Source organism: Elephas maximus, chromosome 25, assembly GCF_024166365.1.
Source record: "Elephas maximus indicus isolate mEleMax1 chromosome 25, mEleMax1 primary haplotype, whole genome shotgun sequence".
NCBI classification, from domain to species: Eukaryota; Metazoa; Chordata; class Mammalia; order Proboscidea; family Elephantidae; genus Elephas; species Elephas maximus.
The window spans coordinates 61866445-61889589 of record NC_064843.1 but is presented as its reverse complement, the minus strand read 5'-3'; the positions used below and the strand labels follow the sequence as shown (position 1 = coordinate 61889589).

At 39.1% G+C, this 23145-nt stretch overlaps 1 protein-coding gene and 1 non-coding gene across 7 annotated transcripts in view; both read left to right on the top strand.

Annotated features, from left to right (window-relative positions):
- Window positions 1-23145, top strand: part of RALGAPA2 (Ral GTPase activating protein catalytic subunit alpha 2) — a 459903-nt gene that overhangs the window by 169492 nt on the left and 267266 nt on the right. For all 6 annotated transcript variants that reach the window (XR_007515412.1, XM_049869401.1, XM_049869403.1 and 3 more), the window contains 4 exons: window positions 4943-5083; window positions 6605-6702; window positions 11836-11926; window positions 13819-13995. Coding sequence is in view for 5 of the 6 variants with exons in the window: in XM_049869401.1 (XP_049725358.1) it covers window positions 4943-5083; window positions 6605-6702; window positions 11836-11926; window positions 13819-13995 (507 nt within the window). In the remaining variant the exon portion in view is untranslated. The remainder of the gene's footprint in view (window positions 1-4942; window positions 5084-6604; window positions 6703-11835; window positions 11927-13818; window positions 13996-23145) is intronic.
- Window positions 12576-12646, top strand: TRNAE-UUC (transfer RNA glutamic acid (anticodon UUC)). Its single transcript has one exon. It is a non-coding gene; the product is annotated as a tRNA-Glu (tRNA).

Genomic DNA, 23145 nt, shown 5'->3' with positions numbered 1-23145 from the left:
CTGGAAGCTGTGATTCTAGAGGAAGAGAGGGTGGACAATTCTCCATGTGTTTGGGCAGTCTTTAGAGATTAAAATGAACTGTGCAGCTAGGAGGGAGCTCATTCTCTAGGACAGTGTGGTTTTTAAAAATACTACAAACTGGTCAGTATACACAGTGGTCAGTACTCATCTGTAGTTTTCTATTTTATGTCATTTCTGTATTGATTGTCTAAAAATACCAGTTGATTATTTTTACACTTTAGAGGTTAATTCAGTATTGCATTTGGTGAATGTAAGCTAATAGTAGAGTCAGAAGTTGTTTAACTTCAGGAGGTAGGAGGAAAAGGACGATCATCAGTCCAAAGCTGATTCCTATGAGGTGGAATTCAGACACACCTCTACTCTCCAGCCTTTTTACCAGTTCTGAGACTACCTGTCCTTCCCACAGCACTCTGTACTTCTCTGCTCGGTTCAGTAATTCATTGCAGTGGCCACACAGAACTCACCAACCATATTCACAGTTTTGTGGTTTATTAGGGAAGTAACAGGTTCCTGTCCACCAAGAGTGACCCTGCTGGTATTTGAAATACCGGTGGCAAAACCTCCAGCATCACAGCAACATGCAAGCCTCCAAGGTATGACACACTGAGCGATCACCAGGACCACCTGCTGGACAGGTTTCAGTGGAGCTTACAGACTAGGAAGAAGGACCTGCTAGTCTACTTCTAAACAAACTGACAAGTGAAAACCTTATGAATAGCAGTGGAACATTGTCTGATATAGTGCCGGAACATGAGCCCCTCAGATCGGAAGGCACTTAAAAAACGACTGGGGAAGAGCTGCCTCCTCAAAGTAGAGTCAACCTTAATGATGTGGATGGAGTCAAGCTTTTGAGACCTTCACTTGCTGATGTGGCACCACTCAAAATGAGAAGAAACATTTGCAAACACCCATTAATAATAGGAACATGGAATGTATGAAGTATGAATCTAGGAAAATTGGAAGTCATCAAAAATGAAATGGAACGCGTGAAAATCGATATCCTAGGCGTTAGTGAGCTGAAATGGACTGGTACTGGCCTTTTTGAATCAGACAATCATATGGTCTACTATGTCGGAAATGACAAATTGACAAGGCATGGTGTCGCATTCATCGTCAGAAAGAACATTTCAAGACCTATCCTGAAGTTCAGTGTTGTCAATGATAGGACAATATCCATATGCCTACAAGGAAGACCAGTTAATATAGCTGTTATTCAAATTTACGCAGTAACCACTGAGGCCAAAGATGAAGAAATTGAAGATTTTAATCAACTTCTGTAGTCTGAAATTGATCAAACATGCAGTGAAGATGCATTGATAATAACTGGTGATTGGAATTCGAAAGCTGGAAACAAGAAGGATCAGAAGTTGGAAAATATGGCCTTGTTGATAGAAAAGACATTGAAGACAGCATGATAGAATTTTGCAAGATCAACAACTTACTCCTCGCAAATACCTTTTTTTCAGCACCATGAACGGCGACTATACACATGGACCTCAGAAAACACAGGAATCAAATCAACTGCATCTATGGAAAGACACAATGGAAAAACTGAATATAATCTCTGAGAACAAGGCCAGAGGTGGACTGTGGAACAGACCATCAATTGCTCCTATGCAAGCTCAAGCTGAAGCTGAAGAAAATTAAATGAATGAGAGCCAAAATATCACACCTGCATTTTGAAGACCATCTCAGGAATAGATTTGATGCATTGAACACTAATGACCAAAGACCAGATGAGTTGTGGGAAAACATCAAGGACATCATACATGAAGGAAGCAAAAGGTCATTAAAAAGACAGGAAAGAGTAAAGACCAAAATGGATGTCAGAGGAGACTCTGAAACTTGCTCTAGAACGTAGAGTAGCTGAAGCGAATGGAAGAAATGATGAAGTAAAAGAGCAGAACAGAAGATTTCAAAGGGCAGATACAGAAGGCAAAGTCAAATATTATAACAAAATGTGCAAAGACCTGGAGTTAGAAAACCAAAAGGGAAGAACACACTCGACATTGCTCAAGCTGAAAGAACTGAAGAAAAAGTTCAAGCCTCGAGTTGCAATTTTGGATTCTATAGACAAAATATTCAATGATGTAGGAAGCATCAAAAGCAGATGGAAGGAATACAGAGCCACTGTACCAAAAAGAATTGGTCAACATTCACCCATTTCTGGAGGTAGCATATGATCAAGCACCCATGGTATTGAAGGAAGAAGCCCAACCTTCACTGAAGGCATGTGTGAAAAACAAGGCTCCAGGAATTGACGGAGGATCAGTTGAGATATTTCAACAAAGAGATGCAGTGCTGGAGGTTCTCAATCTTCTATGCCAAGAAATTTGGAAGACAGCTACCTGACCAACTGACTAGAAGAGATCCATATTTGTGCCCATTCCAAAGAAAGGTGATCCAACAGAATGAGGAAATTATCAAACAGTATGATTAATATCACACACAAGTAAAATTTTGCTGAAAATCATTCAAAAGCAGTTACAGTAGTACATTGACAGGGAGCTGCCAGAAATTCAGGCCAGATTCAGAAGAGGACATAGAATCAGGGATATCATTGCTGATGTCAGATGGATCTTGGCTGAAAGCAGAGAATGCTAGAAAGATGTTTACCTGCGTTTTATTGACTATGCTAAGACACTTGACTGTTGGATCATAACAAATTATGGATAACATTGCGGAGAATGGGAATTCCAGAACACTTAATTGTGCTCTTGAGGAACCTGTACATAGATCAAGAGGCAGTTGTTCAAATAGAGCGAGGGGATACTGTGCATCGGGGTTGTATCCTTTCACCGTACTTATTCAACCTGTATGCTGAGCAAATAATCTGAGAACCTGGACTATATGAAGAAGAATGTGGCATCAGGATTGGTGGAAGACTCATTAACAACCTGTGATGTGTAGATGACATAACTGTGCTTGCTGAAAGGGAAGAGAACTTGAAGCACTTAGTGATGAAGATCAAAGACCACAGCCTTCAGTATGGATTATACCTCAACATAAAGAAAACAGAAATTCTCATAACTGGACCAATAAGCAGAATCATGATAAATGGAGAAAAGATTGGCGTTGTCAAGGGTTTCATTGTACTTGGATCCACAACCAACACCCATTGAAGCAGCAGTCAGGAAATCAAAAGACACATTGCATCTGGCAAATCTGCTGTGAAAGACCTCTTTACAGTGTTAAAAAGCAAAGATATCACCCTGAGGGCTAAGGTGTGTCTGACCCAAGCCATGGTATTTTCAGTCATGGGAAAGCTGGTCAGCGAATAAGGAAGACTGAAGAAGAATTTGATGTGTTTGAATCAGGGTGTTGGTGAAGAATATTGAATATACTATGGACTGCCAGAAGAACAAACATCTGTTTTGGCAGAAATACAGCCAGGGTACTCCTTGGAAGTGAGGATGGTAAGACTTCATCTCACATACTTTGGACATGTTATCAGGAAGGATCAGTCCTTGGAGAAGGACATCATGCTTGGTAAAGTAGAGGGTCAGCGAAAAAGAGAAGACCCTCAATGAGGTGGATTGACACAGTGGCTGCAACAATGATTGTGAGGATGGCAGTATTGCATTCTGTTGTACCTTGGATTGCTATGAATCTGAACCAACCTGATGGCACCTGATGACAATAACAACAGGCTGCAACTTGGGATCAGGAGCAGCTTGGAAGTAACAGGAATAACTCAGTAGACAGTTTCTCAATGAAGGCAGCTTCCAACCAAGATAGCACTCAGCTCCTTTTTAGCTGTGCTAACTGGCAGGCTACTCTTGGTTTTCTGCTCCCACTTCCTGCTCAGGCAAGTGTTTCAGCTGTTTTCTTTCTGCAGTCAAGTGCCCGGGGGCACCCCAGTCCGCCAGTAAGCCTCCTGCCAGCAAGCCTCCTGCCCAAAGGCATTCAGCCCTCTCTCTCTGTGGATCTATGAGCCCACTGCAACTTTCTCATTCTATGGGCTGGGAAGCCCACTGCAGCTGTCTCATGCTGGTTTCCTGGTTCTTACTGCTTGTACCATCTTATGCCGTCTTGAGCTGTCTTCAGTGTGACAGGTCTCTGTGTCTTCTGGGTCCAGGAGGCTCTCAGCACAGGGACCCCAGGTCCAAAGAGCCCCCAGCTCTTCTTCTGATAGTAGTGAGATCCTCCTCAACCTCTGTGGAATTGGGTCTTTTATAAGTCTACTCCTCACACCAAGACTACAAACTGACTAATCCCCCTGGTAGGCCACAGGCACCTTTTTGCATAGTAAACTGTCCAGTCCCTGCAAGGGTTTTACCTACCTTATTTGCATAGTAAACTGTCCAATCCCTTTGCAGGATCGTAGCCTAGCAAATTATCTCGGTGGAAGTACAAACCCAGGGCCAGAAAGGCCATATATAAAGACAGACTCATTGCATTGCAGTGGTATATGCCATTATTATAAATTTTTTTTCGTACATTTATCTGTTAAAAGGACTAATGAGCTGAGATTCCATGTTGCCCTTTATCTTAGTTGTGTATGTGTACATGCGTGCGTGAGTCTGTGTTGCTTTCTACTCCCCTCACCTGCGAAGCGCCCATTCCATGCGTCTCCTGAACCCCTCGTTCCTTTGCGTGATTGTTCCCGAAATTCCAAATGGCTTTTACGTTTCTCATCCACTTTTGTGGCTTTCCCTTTTGTTTTCTTCCCTTTGACTGAATGAAAAGGTGTGGGTGGGCCTTGTAGAATTTAACAGGAAGATATATTCTTGGAGTGGAATGTTAGTGTTAACCAGTGTAGGAAACTTTATTACGTAAATGCAGATTATTTTACTGCATGAAATTTATGGGTTAAAAAAGCACCTATCAGTTCGATTTTAGAATCAGCTGCTTTAATTAGTGAAACTGTTTTTAAGAGTCTCAGAAAACATTCTTTTGTGTTTCGTGTCAATGCCCATAGAAGTGGAAGAGTGTCACCCGTCGGAAAGCGCACCTGGAACGGAAGCCGATCACTTGGTGGTGGAGCAGCCGCAGCAGCAGATCCCTCGGAGCAGCAGCACGTCAGATATCACTGAGCAGCTGTGCTCAGATGCTCCTCAGGGTGCGTGACACCTTCAGTTCTTAGTACGTGACCATAGAGTCTCGCTGAAAAAAAGGCTGCGTCTACTGTTGCTGTCTACATTTATTTTAACTACGTTTTATTTCAAAGGAATTTACTCTTTAATTTGATTGCAAGGATATGATTTCTGGCAATGAAATGTTTCACTCTTTTTATATATTTATCTAAATTGTATATATATATGTCCACTTTTTTCAAGGTTAGCATGTTTGAAGAATAGAAAGAAGCCCAGCGTGGCTAGAGTAGGAGGAAAACGAGAGTGTTAGTTAGGAGGCGAGGCCAAATCAGTTAGCAGGCAGGGAGAGAGGGTGGGCATGGGTCCTTGGGGCCCGGGGGCTGCAAGGGAAGTGGTGAAGGTTCAGAGTACCTCTTGTGGGAATGAGAATGGACAGCTAACCTGCCTTGTGAAATGTTTATCAGTCGCTTGTGTACTCCTCTGAGTTTGAAAACAATAAATTTTTAATAGTATTAATCGGCGCAGTTCTTCCACCAACCTTCATGAACAACAGGGTGTAGAAAGCAAAGAGGCAGATGATTAGACCTGTAAACAATGAGTAATGTTTGACTTGGAAAACATTTAAATCGTGTCGAGTCAACGACTATACTTATCCTTTAGTTTTAGTTTCCTGAGTTAGCTAAGAAACCAATTTATATATCAAGAAGTTGTATTGTATTGTTAATGTCGAGGTTTGCTCATCTCATAAAATGAAGCCCTCTTAAAATAAGAAAATGAGTGAAAATAATTGGAGAAATATGTTATTTGAAAGATTTTCTATTCTCTAAAAGGTTCTGTATAAAATTTTTTTTTCTTAAATACTTTGTAGAATTCACCAGTGGTCTATAGTTTTCTAGTAGAAACGTTTTAAAATACCATTCAAATTTTAAAATAATTATGACTATTAAGATTTTACTTTTCTTGTTTTGATTTTGGTGAGTTGTGTTTTTCTAGGAATTTGTTAAATTTTTCTAGTTTTTCACATTTATTGGCACCAGATTATAAAATCTTTGTAATGTTTATAGTGATATCCCTCCCACCCTTTTATTTTTTTTTACTACTAATACTGGTTATCTCTGCCTTCTCTCATCAGTCTTTATTCTCAAGCAACAGTGAACCTCCCCCCAGTCCCCCCACCCCCACACATGCTGCTCTTTTCCTCCTGCTAGCTTACCTGGCCCACAAGGCAGGTGTCCCTCTGAGAACCTTTTCCCAGGTCCCCAGAAGCGTCTTGTTTCCCTCCCCTATGCTAACATAATGAGCTAAGTGAACTTATGGACAAACTGGATAGTGCCAGCTACAATGAATGGCATTCAGTCTGCCATCTTAAAAGCTCTCTGTGGGCCAAAGAGACCAAGTCTGAAGTTTGGACCTGACCCATAGGCTCCCAGTTCATAACCCCCATTTATATGTCTAAATTTAGTACTTACCTACAAATAAATGTAGTTTTCAAAATGGTCTCCATCTGAGATGTCCTTCTGATGATTTTTTCCCCCCCAAATCTCTAGGTCAAAAGATAGAGAATGCACAGAATTTGAGTTTTTCAGACTCTAAGCCTGTTCAAGACAATAAAGGACATGTGAAGAAAGAACATGAAGGAATAACAGTAAGATATTTTCAAACCATATCAGGTTGTCATTAAAAATAAACTTTTGAATTATTGGCATAGTAAATAAATTTATTGATGGCGGTGATGCTTTGCTTTTTGGAAATTTTTTCAGTCAGGTGGGTTATAGGCCAAAATGACCTTGAGATCCTTTGAGGTCTTGCTTGCTTTCTGTGTAAAATTATAATCACATTACAAACATAGAAAGAGAAAAAAAAAAAAAAAAAGAAAATGGAACGCACCACCCGGCCTTTATGTGGCATTCTATATTTTTAACTAGCTCTCCTTGCCTGTGAGACATACATTCAGGTTTCCCTTTCCTGATAGCATTTTTTTTGTATGTTTGTTTGACAGCACTTTAGATGGTAATCCCTACCTGATACGTACTTGCAAGTATCTCTTAGGTTTCTTTAAAAAAAAGAAGAGTGTTTATTTTTTTTTAAAAACAAACATGAAGTGTCATGAGGAAAATAAAAAAGCAGCCCATAATTCATCTGCACAGGTAATCCATTTTTCGTTTAAAAAAAACAAGGAGTACATGTTCTAGAACACTGAGCATCACACACACACACACTGCCATCGAGTCGATTCCAACTCATAGTGACCTTATAGGACAGCGTAGAACTGCCACATAGAGTTTCCAAGGAGCATCACAAGAAGGTACAAAATGAAAAGGAAAGCCTCTCTGTCTCCCAGCTGTTTATTTTAAAAAAGGGCATGTACCAGCGTATGCGTGTATATTCTCTCTTTCACACTCAAATACCCATAAACCGCCACCCAACTTAAGAGCTAGAATATTTCCAGTGTCGTTGCTTTGAGCTGGGAGCGCCTTCCTTTTCTCTTCCCTCTGCTGCCTCCTTGCAGAGAGCAGCATTATGCCGGTTTTATGTTCGTTATTTCCTTGCTTTGCCCTGTGATTTTGCTATATGTATGCATCTGCAAACAACGTATTCTTTAGTTTTGCTTATTTTTGAACTTTGTAAAAGTGGTGTTGTTGCTTTGTTCACGTAGTTATTTATTTCTAGGGTTCATTCACATTGAGGCCTGTAGCAGTAGTTCATTAAGTTTTCTCTGCTGTATGATATTCCACTGTGAATATATCACAATTTATGTTTTCATTGTCCTGTTGATGGACATTTACATTGTTTCCAGTTTTTACTTTTTTTGAAAAATGCAGTTATATACATTCTTATGTGTGTTTCAAGATGGACATATTTGAGATTTTCTCTGTGGTAGATATTTAGAAGTGGAAGTGATGAGTCATAGGTTAGGAGAATGTTATTTACAAGATAATGCATAAGTGTTTTCCAAAGTAGTTACACCAACTTGTATTTCTGCCAGTAATATATAAGGAGTTTCCATTCATCCACATAGTTGTCAACACTTGATAATGGCAAATATTTAGTATGAGTCAAGTGTGTGAAAATGGTATTTCACTTTATTTTACATTTCTCGGATTACTTATGATGTTGAAGATCTTGCCATATGTTGATGGACTGTGTTTCAATGCTGAAATGCCTACTGATATTGTTTTGATTTGTACTTTGTCTTTGATTAGTGCTAGTTCTTCATATAATCTGAATACTGATCTTTTTTGGCTGTGTTTGTAGCAACTATTTTCTTCCAGTGTGTTTCTTACATTTTCACTTTCTTTATGATATCTTTTGATAAACAGGAGTTCTTGATTTTGATATACTTGATAATCAATCATTTTTATGTTTAGGGTTTTATGAAATTTAAAAAATCTCTGTTTCTGTAGGGAAAAAAATCTTATACTTTCTTCTACACATGTTTCAGTTTTGTGCCACAAATATTTTTTTATCCTTCTGGAATTGATTTTTGTTTATGGAGTGAGGTAGGGATCCAGTTTCTTATTTTTCCATGTGGATAACCACTCATCCCAGGCCCCATTTACTGAATTCATTGTTTTCTTCTTCAATGATTTGTAATATTGCCTTTTTCTCATATGTATTGTTTCCTGGATGTATGAGGCTTTACTTTGGTACTGCTTTTCTTGATTCGCTGGCTACTTTGTCTCTTTCTGGAAGTTGTTTTTCTACTGTCTTTCATTGTTGCTATTGAGAAGCTGTCTATTCATCCTGTGTAGTTGTTGTTCCTTGCTATACTTTGTGCTAAGAAGCCCTGGTGGTGCAGTGGCTAAGTGCTTAGCTGCTAACCAAAAGGCCAGTGGTTCAATTCATCGGCTGCTCCACAGGGAAAAGATGTGGCAGTTTACTTCCGTAAAGATTACAGCCTTGGAAACCCTGTGGGCCAGTTCCTGTCTGTCCTCTAGGGTTGCTATAAGTCAGAAGTGACTTGATAGCTATGGGATTCTTTGTACCTTTTTTTTCAATTTCACTACGGGTATATGTAGGTAGAGATTTCTTTTGGTTTATACGTTTATCTTTTTTGGTATGTGCTGTGTGTTATGTGGAAACCCTGGTGGCATAGTGGTTAAGCACTATGACTGCTGACCAAAAGGTTGGCAGTTCGAATCCATCAGGTGCTTCTTGGAAATGCTATGGGGCAGTTCTACCCTGTCTTCTAGTGTCGCTATAAGTCGGAATCAGCTCGACAGCAGAGGGTTTGGTTTTTGGTTTTATGTGTTATGTATTCTTGGAAACTTATCTTCTATTGTTTCTGGAAAATTCTGGATAATCATGTCTTCAAATGTTGCCTCTTTTTCATCTCTCTTCTTCTGGGACTTTGAGTAAAAATGTATTAGACTTTCTCATCCTATACTCCGTGTCTCTTAAACTCCCTCTTATATTTTCCATTGTCCTTCACTCTCTGGGTACATTCTGGGTAATTTTATCAGCTGTGTATTTCAGTTCAGCAATTCTCTTTTTACCCATCTAATCTGCTGTTTAATACTTCCATTGAGATTTTAGTTCAACAATTATATTTTTTGTTTCTGAAAGTTCAAGTTGCTTTTTTAAGTATGTCTTACAATTTTTAAATAACTTATTGTTTGCTCATTTTTGTGATCTCATGTTTTATTCCTTTAAAAAATTTACAAATTGTAGTTTGAAAATCTGAAGTCCTTATGGGTCTAAATCTGATATTTGTTGTTTTTGAGACTCTTGTGCATGGTGGTTTATTTCCTTGAATGTTTGGTGATCTTTGATTGTCTGCTCCTAGTTGGCCATTCTTAATGTACAGAGAACCTGAATGTGTAGATGGGTGATGTTTCACCTGGACAATATTTACTTACTCTTTCCAGGAACCAGGGAGCACTGCTTTCATCCTGGAGTCTGTGCCGCGCCACTGGCTGTGACAACATTGGGTTTACCCTCAGGGCAGTCCCCTTTCACTGCCCTGGTTTTTCTTCACTTTAGAGGGGAGGGGTTGTAGATCACATGTGGATTTTTTTTTTTTTACCTCCTCTGAGCTCCAAATTGCAGCCAAGGTTTTTGTGTAGGATCTAGCTGTACAGCTTGAAGGGTATTTGGTCTCTCATTCAGACAGAAGCACATTGTCTCTTCAATTAGAAAATATGCTGGTGGCGTAGTGGTTAAGTGCTACAGCTGCTAACCAAGAGGTTAGCAGTTCAAATCCACCAGGCACTCCTTGGAAACTCTGTGGGGCAGCTCTGCTCTGTCCTATGGGGTCGCTAGGAGTTGGAATCGACTCGATGGCAGTGGGTTTGGTATTTCCATTAAACACGTTAAATATATATCATCCTTCCTTAAGGCTGTGTGGTATTTTTTCATACTCCTTTAGTTGGTTCGTTAAATCTTAGGGTTTTGTTTTTGTTTTTTAAATTCAGTCTGCAGTGGAGGGCCTTAAATCTCCATCTTTATTCCTGGCTTTATCCTTTGTCTCACCAATCTTGGATTTTTGTTCCCTTATAGGGCACCTATTTTGTATATTCAGCACATAGGTGAAAATTGAAATGTCAGAAATTTTCTCAGATTCATTTTTTCTTCCTGCCTGCTTGCCTGCCTTTGACACCCTTGTTCTCAGAGCTCCCCAGTGTCTTACCCTTTTGTGATTTAATTTTTTTGTACGATACAGCTGATTTTAAACCTTGCCTATCATTCTGCAGCGTCTCTTATTTATCTCTTCTTCTCCTTTTCCACCATCAAAAGCCTCATCCCTTCATTCCTGAATTGTCCTAACAGTTCCATAGCAGCTTTCTTCTTAGTTCTAATACGCCCCATAGATAATCCTTCTAGATATGTTTTTAACACAATAAAGTATTGTCTGGAACGTACAGTTGCTCATTTTGCCAATATTGTGTTGAAATTGCTAAACCTGATGTTGAAGGCCCCCCGATAGCTGCCTGTTTTAGTACTTGGTGTGCCTTTCTTCTTACCTTTCCCTCTTCACCTGGCTACCCTGCACTGCTTGCTAAAGTGGGTTTCTTTCCCTGCGTGTAGAAGTTGCTAATCACTGCTCCAGGCCTCAGGCCTTGACCCTCCTTCCTTTTCTCTACCACTTCATGTCTTTTGCCTTCGTGAATAGCTCACAGCTCTCCTGTCACTGTGAGCCAATGAGGGTAACTACATACCCTTTAGAGAGTTTATTTGTATATTTCGTTTATGTATATAGTAATGATTTTATGTAATTTGTGTATGCATTTGTCTCTCCAAGTGAGTTATAAATTCTTAGAGGAAGCAGATGGCCTTCTAATGTTTTAGTCATCTGTATTTAATACAAGCAGTGCTCAGGAAAGCCTCTTGCACATCTGACTAGGAAGGTACTGGGTGAACCTTTGGGAGCCTGAGTGGAGCTGTGCCTTCACACTCACAACCAGTAGGTAATGGAGACCTCGGGGAGAATCACGCTGACTGTGTGTGTCTGACCGTTGGAGCTGGTAGAGCTTTAACATATATTGCTTCCCTACAGCTTTTCCTTTCTTAATAGATTAGTTCAATTGGGTATCAGCTGACAAAGTAGAGAACATAAATTAAAATTTCAAGTCTTGAGTAATTTATAATTCATAAATCATAATTCAGTAATTTATAATTTGTGAACACCTATCTTTCTAATGGGAGCCATTCTTCTCTTTTTGTTGCTATTGTTTGTTTTTTTCTTTATAAGTGTCGACTAGGAAAAACTAGGAACTCAATAGTCTCATAAAAATTAAAAATTTCCTGTAACAAATCCTGTGTTTCTTTTTGTCTAAAGATCTTAGTTCGAAGAAGCAGCAGCCAAACTGAATTGGATTTAAAAGATGACATACAGCAAATGCAAGAAAAATGTAGAGAAAGACAGAAGAGTGAGTCTCAGGAAATGTGGTCTGTGTTCCTCCAACTACAGAATCGATGTGTTTTGTTCTTATTCTCTGTCTTGTCATCTGAAGAAATATGATTGTGAAATGGGGCATTTTTGTTCCTGGAATCTCAGGACTGATGAAAGGTTAATCCACACATACAATAAACAGTTCCAGCCAGTTACCTATGCCTGAATGCCCGGCTGAGAACCCTGTATTTTTACCCCTGGGCCTTTCTCTAGGTGAGAACCACAGCACAGGCTGATGGTTTGGGTGAACAAATGGATCCAGAACGAAAAATTATCTTTCCCAGTAAGTTTCCACAGGAGCAAAAAGCTTCAGGAGTCCATTGAAGTCAATAGGATAAGTATTTAAAAAAGCAATTTGATTAGAATCCTGAGACATAAAGTATAGCCATAATACTATGTTTTCCAGAAACCAGGTGCTGGGCCACCTTCTAGAACAGCATAGTAAACAACTCTAACCTGCAAGTCTGGGATGGTCCTTGGTGGGTGCAGAGGTACCTGGGTTCCACCTTCAGACCCTGCTGACTTTGAGTTCTGTGGAAGGTGAAAGTTTAGGGGCCTAATAGATTGGTTATGTGGTTACTGGGACAACTTTCAGTTCTTGGCATTTGACTAGAGGATAGCAGAGGGCATTGGTGGTTCAGTGGTAGAATTCTTGCCTTTCATGCAGGAGACCCAGGTTCTGTTCCTGGCCAGTGCATCTCCTGTGCAGCCATCACTTATCTGTTGGTGGAGACTTGCATGTTGCTGTGATGCCGAACAGGTTTCAGCGGAGCTTCCAGTCTACAACAGATTAGGGTGAAAGGCCTGGTGAGCTACTTCTGAAAATCAGCTGGTGGAAACCCTGTGAATCACAGTGGCCAGACCCCCTTGTGCACAGGGTCGCCATGATTCGGAGGCCACCGTGATAGCAGCTAACAAAACAGAGGACAGCAGATTGCAGTGGCAAGGCTAGGGGCTGTTAGTGGCAGATACAGAGAGCAGTAGGAAAAGGTAGACAGAGAATTGTTATGAAGCCGCTAGATCTCGTGTGTTTTTGTTTTTGCAAGACTAAGTAGCCTTATATGTCTTAATAGCCTTTGAAGGCATTATTGTATTATGAGAAATTAGAACATTTTATTGTTTAAAGGGGAGAATTTCTCTTGGAGAAAACCTGTTGTGGCATAACCTCTGACCCCCAGTGATTCTGGATGATTTACCTGGTCTAGGTCTAGACACCAGGCTCACGATATAAAGCATCCATCCTTTGGATCTTCTAGCTAGCAGAGTAAGCTTGTGTTAGTGGTGGAATCAGCTGTCACCCTCTTCTTCTGCCTACCCCATTTAGATGGCGAATAAATTGCAGTAGAAAACTGAGCAACTTGATGCAATCATGTGGGTATATGGAATAACTGTCAGTGAGTGCAGACACTGTGCAAAGAGTGCCACTTGAGTGATGATACATTGTGAAGCTCGTAACGACTAAAAGCCCTGCGCTTGGAAGCTTCATGTTGTTGACCAAGAGTCCCAGATAATGTACCTTTTGACCCGCCTTGGGCTCTGCATTTTCTTCCCAAGCCCCTGAAAGAACAATTCCTGCCGTGTCAGCTGTCTGTTTAACCAAAAACCAGTTGCCATCGAGTCAATTACAAGTCATGGTAACCCCGTGTGTGTGTCAGAGTAGAACTGTGTCCCATAGGGTTTTCAGCGGCTGTGACCTTTCAAAAGTAGATTGCCAGGCCATCCTCCAGGTGGATTCAAACCACCAACCTTTCAGTTAGTAGTCAGGCGTTTAACCGTTTGTGTCACTCAGCTGTTCAGATGTTTAGTCACTTACGTATCAGTGATTGTAAACGTTGTTATTTCCAACTTTGGTTCTCTCCATTGTGCCAGGTGAAAGTGTCAGCAGTGACACACCTCTGGCCTATAACCATGAGGCAGAGCTATCCATGAGTGCCTGGCAGAGCTGTGAAGATGACCCCGAACTGAACACTCCCACAGATGCTGTGGCTGACTCCGATGCACGCCACTGGTTACAGCTGAGTCCCACCGATGTTTCAAACTTAACAGGTAATTGCGCATTTGAAGCAGAGGCAGTGGCGCTAATGCTGACAGATCCCAGGATTTTATAGTGGTAAGAACTTTTAGGGGTCCTTTAACACTTGGATGATAGTGGTACCAGCTCCACCAAAATTGGTTTGACAGTCCCGACTGCCTGTTCATAATTAGTCATGAATTTTCTGAGTCCTGTATGAGACAGGTTCTGAAACAGTGGTCAGGTATGGGAGGAAGCCTCTCATGCCAATGGACAGTGTCCACCATGGGAGGAAGGGACCGGGTGTCAGATATTTGCTGTCCCCGATCAGATTTGGCCTGGAAACGGTGAAGAATGGTTTATCCAGCTTAAGTAGGTCATAAGTCCTGGGTAAGTTACACAGTTTGGGTACCTTACTGATTAATTTTTTTTTTAATTTTATTATAAAATATTTAATACAAGATAAGCTGTTATGTAAGTTATGGAGCACAGTAATAAAATGGACACCAGGGAACTTAACCACCAAACCTAAGAAATAGAACAACATCCAAACCACTGAGATTCCCTATAGGCCCTTCCCAAGCCCCTTTCCTTCTCCCCTCATCCTGTGACCCCATCCCAAATTTTTTAAATAATAATTCACTTGATTTCTTTATAGTTTTACCATATATGTTTATGTCCTGAAACAATATTTCATTTAGTTTTGTTTGTCTTTAAGCTTTTTAAAAATAATGATCCATTATATTTTTTACAACTTTTTTTGCTCAGTGTTGTATTTCTTAGATTCATGCATAGACTACAGAGCCAAACCTTCTGGGTCTGCCTCCAGGTTCTGCCAAGGAATTGCTGGGTGGCCTTGGGCTAGTTACTAAATCTGTCCTTCAGTTCCTCTGTCTGTAGAATGGGAATAATAAAAGTCCCTAACTCTTAGGGTTGCTGGGGGGAGTAAATGAGTGAACATAGTCAAGTGTACAGAACAGTGTTTGTATAAGAGCCCTGCAGTTTTAGTGATTCACGTGTGTCTACACACACACACATACATGCGTATACATATTGAGGGGGGAAGTCCAGGTCTCTTGTCTTCTAGCCAGTGTGTCTCCCTTCACTGAGGCTCCTGAGTATGACCCAAGCCCATTTTGGACTGCATGCAAAAGCACTTAAAGCATCTACCTGTATTATACTCCCTGCAATAGTGATAATAAGTAGTGTAGTAATTAAGTAATTAGTAGTAAAGCTGGGTTTTATGAGGCCTGGCTGTTGAGTGAGAAGACGTGTCTTTAAATCCCATTTCTGCTCTTTTCGGGTTGTGTGACCCTGAGTCAGTGAACCTCCCAAAGCCTCAGTTCCCTCACCATGTGATGAAGCTAGGGGCACCAAGAAGATGTTTGTTTCTTGTGATGTGTCTGGAGAGACAAAGTTCTGAGAAACTGTGTTTGGGAAACGCTGACCAGAGCCAAGTACTTCCCGGTCTGCCATATGCTCACGTAGGAGCGTCTTTTATGTAAATAAGAGCAACAGCAACCCAGAAAGCACATGTTAAGTAAGTACTGTTATTAAAATGCCAAAAATCATTTTAAAAATAACAGCTAAAATTTTACCTTAAGATAGATTTTTTTTTAACCAAGCAAACTTTGGTTTCCACTAACTATATAATATAAAATTTCACCAGAGTTTTTGATATTTTTGGAAACCCTTGATGGAGTAACATTAAAACTTTACAAAATTAACACATAAAAGTGGCATTGGATAAAATATCTTTTATATGTAAGATGGGTAAGACCAAGAAATATGATCTTAATATGTGCTTATTTTAATTAAGAATATAATAATAAACAGAGAAAAAGAAACCAGTTAGCAATGAGTGATTCATCCATGTTTTATAATGCTTTAATGCTGCTCTTAAAAGACAGTGGACATTTTTTATCTATATGTTCAGGTCTGCCAGTGGTAGGAATTCTTGCAAAGGCAACAAGAAAATGACGGTAAAATCATGAGAATTAATCACAAATTATTGGATAACAATTTTTATTTCTCAAATTTTTAGTTCTTTTAAAAATAATTTAAATTCTTTATAGAACAGAACAGCAAAGATGTCACTTTGAGAACTAAGGTGTGCCTGACTCAAGCCATGGTATTTTCAGTCCCCTCCTATGCATGCAAAAGCTAGACAATGAATAAACAAGACCAGAGAAGAATGGATGCCTTTGAATTATGGTGTTGGTGAAGAAAATTGAATATATTGTAACTGTCAGAAGAACAAACATATCTGTTTTGCAAGTACAGCCAGAATGCTCCTTAGAAACTAGGATGGCGAGACTTGGTCTCATGTACTTGGGATATGTTATCAGAAGGAATCAGTCCTTGGTAGAGTCAGCAAGAGAGAGGAAGACCCTGAACAAGATGGATTGACACAGTGACTGCAGCAATGGCCTCAAGCATAATGACTGTGTGAATGGCTCAGGACCCAGCAGTGTTTCATTCCGTTGTACACGGGGTTGCTATGAGTCGGAACCAACTTGATAGTACTTCACACCAACAACAATAGAATAGATAATGATTTTTGAATAATAATTGTGTAAATGTATATAGAATTTAACAGTTTACAAAGAACTTGGAAGCATTCTTTTTGATTCTGTAAGGTGAGCAGATCACATCTCACCGATTCTGTTGTGGGGCGGAGGGGACTGAGACCCAGAGAAATCATGGTATCCAGGTGGGAATAACTGCCAGAGTCGAAACTTACTTCCAAAGTGTTTTTATTTCCAAAGTAATATTTCTACTCCTTCCCAACTATACCAAAAACCAAAACCAAACCCAGTGCCATCGAGTCGATCCCGACTCATAGCGACCCTATAGGACAGAGTAGAACTGCCCTATAGAGTTCCCAAGGAGCACCTGGCGGATTCGAACTGCCGACCCTTTGGTTAGCAACCGTAGCACTTAACCACCATGCCACCAGGGTTTCCTTCCCAAGTATAAAAAGTGCTGTTAAAATTGTAACTGTAAACACCTTGCAGTTACTTGAGAATTGTGAATACATTTATGAAATAAATGGCTTTTTGGGGGTCCAGTATACAGATTATCCAAGAGAAACTCATCATCATAGTACTAGAGAAGGTAATACTGAACCTTCAGTAAGTTGCAGTTACTTAAACAAGAACTATTTTAATTATTTTTATTGGGAGGAAAAAAAAATTGGGTGATTACTTCTTTTGTCTGTCCTTTTTGGAAAGATCAGTTTTGATCCCGTTTCAGGATATGCTTTGGATAGCTCAGTTTAATAAACTTGGTGAGGCAGTTTTACATGATGCACTCTTATGTTGTGATTAACTCCCCCAAATACTTAGCTTTTCTTTGAAATACTAATTCAGAGAATCAGTGCACTCAGTTGAGTAGTTCATCTTGTCATCTGTGAAAAGCACAAACTGTAATATAATATGGTTTAAGGATTATCACAGTTCTGAATTTGACTTTCTGTTCTGAAGAGAACAATTTCTTCATAAATATACAACATAAAACTCACGTTGGCCTGATCTTTGGGACATGCAGAGGGGGTGAATACACAATTAGGATGTGTCTCTGCTTCGTTGAGTGACCCTAAAAACCATTCTCAAATGCTTAAAATAATAAACTGCTTTTAAAATATTAAGTCCCTTAATCATCGGCAGGCTAACAGTGCAGTTTTATATTTGGTTTCTCATTTAAATCATTTCATGTTTGGTGAAAATAACAGTTAAAATTTATTGTGCATAAAAGTTCTGTGGAGGTAATGATTTGGGGGCCGTATGTATTTTATGTATATTTTGACTCTAGTGCTAAGAATCAGTGCTGCCACTGGCCTCATTTCTTTATTCGGCAAATTATAGTCTAGAAATACTTAGATGCTGTGATAAAGAGTCCTGCTGGTGCAGTGGTTAAGAGCTCAGCTGCTAACCAAAAGGTCTTTAGTTCGAATGTACCAGCCACTCCTTGGAAACCCTATGGGGCAGTTCTACTCTGTCCTGTAGGGTCTCTGTGAGTTGGAATCAACTCAGCAACAACGGATTTCCTGATAAATAAATAGGTAAACAGGCTATAACCACTTCTGTCTTAAGAGCTTACAAAGAGGACAGGACATAAGACGTGTATTCTAAGCCACAAATAATGTGAATAAGTGCCGTGAGGTTTATTTAAAGAAAGTGTTGTCTTTCAGAAAAGACAGTGATCAGCATGTTATAATCACAGGGATAGATACATACGCCAGTGGGATGGAGTAGGAAGTACAGAACGCGATCCCCACAGGTATGGGATCGTGATGCATATAGAGGAGACAGTCTGGATCTGGCCAGGGAAGAATGTACTGTTCAGCAAATGACTGTGGAACAAGTAGCTAGCCCCGTGGGAATAAAGGCCCTAGACCATACCTACGTCAATCCCAGATGGAACACATACTTAAATATGAAAAGGAAAATTAAAAAACTTCCCTCTGGGTAAGGAAGGTTTTCTTAAATAAGATGCAAAACAAAAAAACCCACCTAACATAAGAAAAGGGTCGATAATAAATTCAGCCTAATCAAAATTAAAACCTTCTGTTCATCCTCAGAGAAACTCTAAGGACTCCATGGTTTAGCAGAACCCTGAAGGGTGAGAGCCAGCTTTGGCGCTCTTCTTGCTCCTGTCCTGTTAGCACTGTGATAAGCTTTATAGTATGGATTTGTAAGAGATGTTCTCCAACATCCTGGTTGTTTTCCTTAGGAGGGCCCACGGTCTTCCCCCGCTGGAATGTAAGCTCCGGGAGAGCAGGCTGTTGTCTGTAGTGTTCACACCTGATTCCAGGTTGCTAGAACGGTACCTGACAAGAGGGAAGCGCTCGGTAAAAACTGGAATCAAAGAATGAACTTTAAATGGCAGGCTATTATTTAGCTAAAAGTAACAAATTTTAACCTTTTTAAAAATATGTAAAATCTCCTTTATCTAATAAATTTCTCACAGCCCTGCCTCTATATGTTGTCATAAAAGTCTTTCTCTCTTCTGCCTTATTATAGCCATGTATGTGAATTACTTTTACTGTTAAAATCTGTCTCCAGAGCTGTTTTGCAGGAATGCTTTGTCAGCATTCTGTGCCTCTGCACACGTATTTGGTGTTTTCACCAGGCTTTGCTCTGCTTAAGGTCACTGAATATTATAAAGAAAAATAACAATGATAACTGGCATTGGTGGCCCTCTTTCTAACAGTTTGACAGTTACCTCTGCTCAGCAGACGAGGAAGGAGGTAAGTCAGGCCACGGTGCTGGGCAGCAGCACTCCAGCCTGCTGCCTCTCCACTGTGGTTATCCAAGTCCATGCCTGATATTCTGGGTCCCAGAGTCAAAGGTTTAATTAAGCCTTTGGGTTTGTGTCTTCTGTTTATTTTTAAATCAAAAGGTAAATTCATCTCCAAAGATGCTGGCTACATCTCTTTAACACTCTACCAAGCCTACATAAAATTGCAGCCATGTGAAATTGCCATTTGGTCATGAATGCCGATTTTACCATTTATCAAGAACGATTTCATGGCTAAAATCCTTTCATGTTTTTGAAATTCTAAACTTAAGATCTCTCTGTTAAAATCCTGTGTTTGGAGAAAGTCACGTAATTTGTTTACAACAGTTTCCACTTTAATAAAAATGTTCTCAGATGTCTCTAGCATTTAGTAATAATGAAACAATAAAACACTAGACTAGCATACTAGCTTGCTAATGAAAAAGAAAATAAGCTAAATATTTGGTATTTTGAAACATAAAATTTTCTGAAATCTCCTAGTTCGTCATTTTTAGTTTAGTGCCACTGCAGTGAGGAACCATCTACAGTAAAATGTCAGCATCTGTTCTGTTACTTATGCCATGAGTGAATAATTTGGGGCAAAAAACATTTGAACGCATTAAAAATTTATTTCAAAGTAATGTTGTGGAAACTTGTGCAGTCATGCAAAGCTTCTGAAGGACTCAGCATATTTTGATAATGCAGTAGGGAGATGTTGCCTAGGATTTTTTTGCTGAGGTACGAATTTGTCTAAGAGCAGAGCAGAATTGAAACATCCTTTTGTGTGTCAGAATAATATGTATATATATACACCCATGCACATACATATATAGAAAACTTTGAACCTAACAGTTAAAATACACATGTGATTTTTAAAAGTGCATAGAACATTTATAAAAATTGGCCAAATAGTAGATCATTAAGCAAGTCTCAACAAATGTCCATGACTTAAAACTACACCACGTCCTACGCGTAGGATGACATACATTAAGATACGTAACAGCAACAAAAAATACATTAAGGAACAAAAGCTACGCTCCAAATAAATTATAGTGAAACCTGTGAGAGCCAAAACTTAACAGATTGCCTTGTGTTTCTGGATCTCATGAGTTTTCTGCCTTTGATAGGGTGCGGTCTTAGTACTTTTCTATCATTCATTTTAGTGGAAAATATTTGAGTTTTCCTTCTCTGACAGGTTTCCACCTTACACAGGTACAGGCTTTTACAGGTTTTAGTGTATAAGTTAAAAAAAAAAAAAGCTGTTCATTAGAAAATATTTAGAAGTGTACTACAAGTGAAATCTTTACGTATCATATTCTCTGTGATGTACCCATATCTTACATGGAGAAAAATGTATTGCCATAGATGCATATGTTAAAAAAAAAAAATACCGATTTATATGCTGTATTCATAAAATTAGGAAAAGAGTAACAGAATAGCAAAGAAAAAATTTAGCAGCATAAATTTGTGCACTGCCAGCCAACCAACTCCTTGCCATCTAGTTGATTCCGACTCATAGTGACCCTACAGGACAGAGTAGAACTGCCCCATAGGGTTTCCAAAGAGCAGCTAGTGGATTCAAACGCTGACCTTTTTGGTTAGCAGAAGTAGGTTGCCGTAGCTCTTAACCACTGTGCCACCAGGGCTCCAAATTTATATGCTAGAAAGATGATAAACAGTAGAGAAGAAAATCAAAACCCATCCTTAAAAAACACTAGTAAAATAGACAAATAGGCAAAATTGGGCAAGGAAAAAATATTGGTGGTGAAAAAGGAAACAAAACTGCAAATATATATATATATATATATATATATATATATATACACCCACTGCCATCGAGTTCATTCTGACTCATAGTGACCCTATAGGACAGAGTAGAACTGCCCCATAGAGTTTCCAAGGAGTGCCTGGTAGATTTGCACTGCCGATCTCTTGGTTAGCAGCCATAGCACGTAACCACTATGCCACCAGGGTTTCCATATATATGTATGTATGTATGTATGTATGTATGTATGTATGTATGTATGTATGTATATATATAATACATTTATAAAATATATGTTAATTCAAATAAATTTACAAAAAAAAATGGACAAGTTCTAGTTTTACTGAACCTTCATGTAAAAGATAGATTTTAATTTTTCCAACCTATGGCTTGCTAACAAAACCATACAAGGTTAGTGTGGGGAAAAAAAAGGAGAATTTAGAGGCCATCTCACTTACAAGCATGTAGGCAAAAATCCTAAGCGAAGCATTACCAAACAAAATCCAAGGATACTGGAAAAAGATCTTACATCAGGGCTAAAAGGAGTTCCTTCAGGACAGGAATGCAAGAATGCTTAATGTTAAAAAAAAATCCATCATGAGGAAAACATCAGACAAATCCCAGCTGACAGACATTCTGCAAAATACCTGACCCATGCTTCTTAAAACTATTAAGGTTTTCAAAAAAAAAAAAAAGATTGAGAAACTGTCGCAGAGGAAAGAGCCCAGAGGATTTTAAGGTGATATGACAACTGATTGTAAAGTGATAGCCTGCATGGGATTCTGGAACAGAAAGCAGACATTAGATCAAAACTAAGGAAATCTGAATAAAATACGGATGTTTCATATTGTTCTGTAATTGTAACAAATGTACCATACTAATGTAAGATGTTAATAAAATAGGGATAGGATATATGGGAACTCTCTGAACTGTCTTCACAATTTTTCTGAGAATCTAACGTCGTTCTGAAAAATAAAGTTTAAAAAAATTTTTCTAAAGTAAGTCATGAGAATATTGTCAAAAATCAAAGAAATGATAAGGAAGAAGTAAAAGTATCTCTATTTGCAGATGACATGATCTTATACACAGAAAACCCTTCAGAATCCTCAAGAAAACTACTGAAACTAATAGAAGAGTTCAGCAGAGTATCAGGATACAAGATAAACATACAAAAATCAGTTGGATTCCCATACACCAACAAAAACAACATTGAGGAGGAAATCACCAAATCAATACCATTTACAGTTGCTCCCAAGAAGATAAAATACTTAGGAATAAAATCTCACCGGAGACATAAAAGACCTATACAATGAAAACTATAAGACACTACTGTAAGAAACCAAAAGAGACCTACATAAGTGGAAAAACATACATTGCTCGTGGATAGGAAGATTTAACATTGTAAAAATCTCTGTTCTACCAAAAGCGATCTATACATACAATGCAATTCCTATCCAAAGTCCAATGACTTTTTTTAATGAAATGGAAAAACAAATCACCAACTTCATATGGAAGGGACAGAGGCCCCAGATAAGTAAAGCATTACTGAAAAAGAACAAAGTGGGAGACCTCATTCTGCCTGATTTTAGAACCTGTTATACCACCGTAATAGTCAAAACAGACTGGTACTGGTACAACAACAGGCACATAGACCAATGGAGCAGAATTGAGAATCCAGACATGAACCCATCCACATATGAGCAGCAGATATTTGACAAAGGCCCAAAGTCAGTTAAATGGGGAAAAGACAGTCTTTTTAACAAACAGTGCTGGCATAACTGGATATCCATCTGCAAAAAAATGAAACAAGACCCATACCTCACACCATGCACAAAAACTAACTCAAAATGGATCAAAGACCTAAATACAAAATTTAAAATGATAAAGATCATGGAAGAAAAAATAGGGACAGCACTAGGAGCCCTAATACATGGCATAAACAGTATATAAAACATTGCTAACAGTGCACAAACACCAGAAGAGAAACTAGATAACTGGGAGCTCCTAAAAATCAAACACCTGTGCTTATCCAAAGACTTCATCAAAAGAGTAAGAAGATTACCTACAGACTGGGAATAAGTTTTTAGCTATGACATTTCCGTTCAGCACCTGATCTCTAAAGTCTACATGATACTGCAAA